This window comes from Centroberyx affinis, unplaced genomic scaffold, assembly GCF_046629955.1.
Source record: "Centroberyx affinis isolate AG114_WGS23_722 - 3 ecotype Tasmania unplaced genomic scaffold, CSIRO-AGI_Caff_v1 ptg000638l_1, whole genome shotgun sequence".
Classification (NCBI taxonomy): domain Eukaryota; kingdom Metazoa; phylum Chordata; class Actinopteri; order Beryciformes; family Berycidae; genus Centroberyx; species Centroberyx affinis.
In genome coordinates, this window is record NW_027279264.1 from 70,489 (window position 1) to 72,383 (window position 1,895).

Sequence of the window (1,895 nt, forward strand, 5' to 3'; positions counted from 1 at the left end):
ATATTTACCAAGATGTAATCACTTGACAAAAAATTACCACATTTATCACTTTCCTCATATTCTCTGCTCCATCACAGATTCATGAAGAGTAATTACGATTGCAAAATCTGTGATCACCTGATTAATTTTGTGTATGGTTGCCTAAATACAAGTTGCCTAAATAACAAACACACACACACACACACACACACACACACACACACACAGACACACACACACACACACACCCCTTAACCTCACAGATAAGCCTCAGCTTGACAGACTTTGATATCAATGGTCTCTGCATCACCAGCCTTTCCAATAGAGAAATATGGGTAGAGTTTCTCAGTGAAAGTGTCTTTATAAGTGAAGATGTGAGTCTTGTCCTCAGAGTCGTAGAAGGACAGCTTCCCCTTGTCATAGTCCAGGTTGACTCTGATCCTCTGGAGACTCTTCTTCACTGTGACGGTCTTACCAAGCCCATTAGTGTATTTTCCACTGCCATGCCATACACACCAGATTCCATATTTTGGTGAAACATATACCTTCCCCTTCCTGTCAGCTGACTCTTTTGCCAGTCCCACATTCCAGACAGGATGATCTCCCACCTCCACTTTCCAGCTGTGTTTCCCTGAGCTGAAGCCCTCAGAGCCCAGAACAGTGGCATTGTTAGTGTGTCTCTCTGGGTTGTTAGGGAGCTGCTGCTCTGTGTCTCCACGTCTCACACTGGTCAGGTCATCAGACAGATAGAGCCATCTGCTTGCAGTGTTTGGGTCCAGAATGACAGGACTGAACTTGACCTTCCACTTCATCTTCTCCCAGACTCTGAAGGACAGGTTGCCCAGGTGTTTGGCCACATCTATCAGCGCTCCTGAGACCAGCTGTGGATCTGACAGTGAGCACTGGGCTCTGGCGCTGGTCTGAGTGGGTTTATAACTGGTGAGGAATGGCACATTGTGTTTCTGCAGGTCTTCTTCAACAGCAGAGATACTGTCTGAGAGAGAGGAGATCTTCTCCTGAATGATCTTCATCTCTCTGGTGATAGTCTTCACCTTCTGCTCCTCTTCCTCCCTCAGAGCCACCAGTCTGGCCTCCTCTTCCTCTTTCAGGAACTGGTGGAGCTTGTTGAACTCTGCTCTGATCTGCCTCTCTGTGGCCACCAGCTGTTTTTTGGAGTGTTCAACCACTTCGTTGTATGTCTTCTCAACCTCTTTGTGTTTGTTCCTCTTGTCCTGTAGAGACTTTAAGTCAGATTTCAGCTGCTCCTTCAGCTCACTGACTGCTTCTTCTATAGGAACCACCTTGTGACCGTGGTGGAGAGGGAAATCACAGACATGACACACAGCTCTCTGTTTCTCCTTACAGAACAATTTAGGCTCTTCTGGATGTTTAGTACACACCACCTCCACTTTCTCCTCTCCTTTATCCATCTCAGATGACCCAGCTTTCTTTCTCCCAGTAAAGGAGTCAGCTAGTTCCTTCAGTGCAAAGTTCACATCTGGATGACCCTTTGATGATTTCATCTTACAAATGGGACACTTCTTGTTTTTAGCTTGTTTCCAGAATTGTTTCAGGCAGTTGGAACAGAAGCTGTGGCTGCAGCTCAGAGACACAGGATCTCTGAAAGTCTCTGAACACACATGGCAACTCAAGTAACTTTCAAAAACAGCACTTTTCTCAGCCATTTGCTTTGTTATCCAACTTATCTTTCAACAGCAAGACTCACCAAATGACATTCCCTTCAACTTGCTGCTTACAATCCTCCAAATGTGTTTTTCAGTAGAGATCTCACAACCTGTAATGACGTCTCCGCTCTGTTCAACAATGTCAAAGTCTGCTTTTAATATCACCTGCCTCTGTCATGAGTTAACTATTAATGGTAGGCATCTTGGCATCTGATTTAAGACAAGATAGTA

The 1,895-nt window shown here is 45.1% G+C and overlaps 1 protein-coding gene across 1 annotated transcript; it reads right to left on the minus strand.

Annotated features, from left to right (window-relative positions):
• Window positions 1-236: 236 nt before the first annotated feature.
• Window positions 237-1,664, minus strand: LOC139643661 (zinc-binding protein A33-like). The gene has a single exon (XM_071518876.1). It carries the CDS (start codon window positions 1,662-1,664, stop codon window positions 237-239), a length of 1,428 nt encoding a protein of 475 aa, XP_071374977.1.
• Window positions 1,665-1,895: the final 231 nt, after the last annotated feature.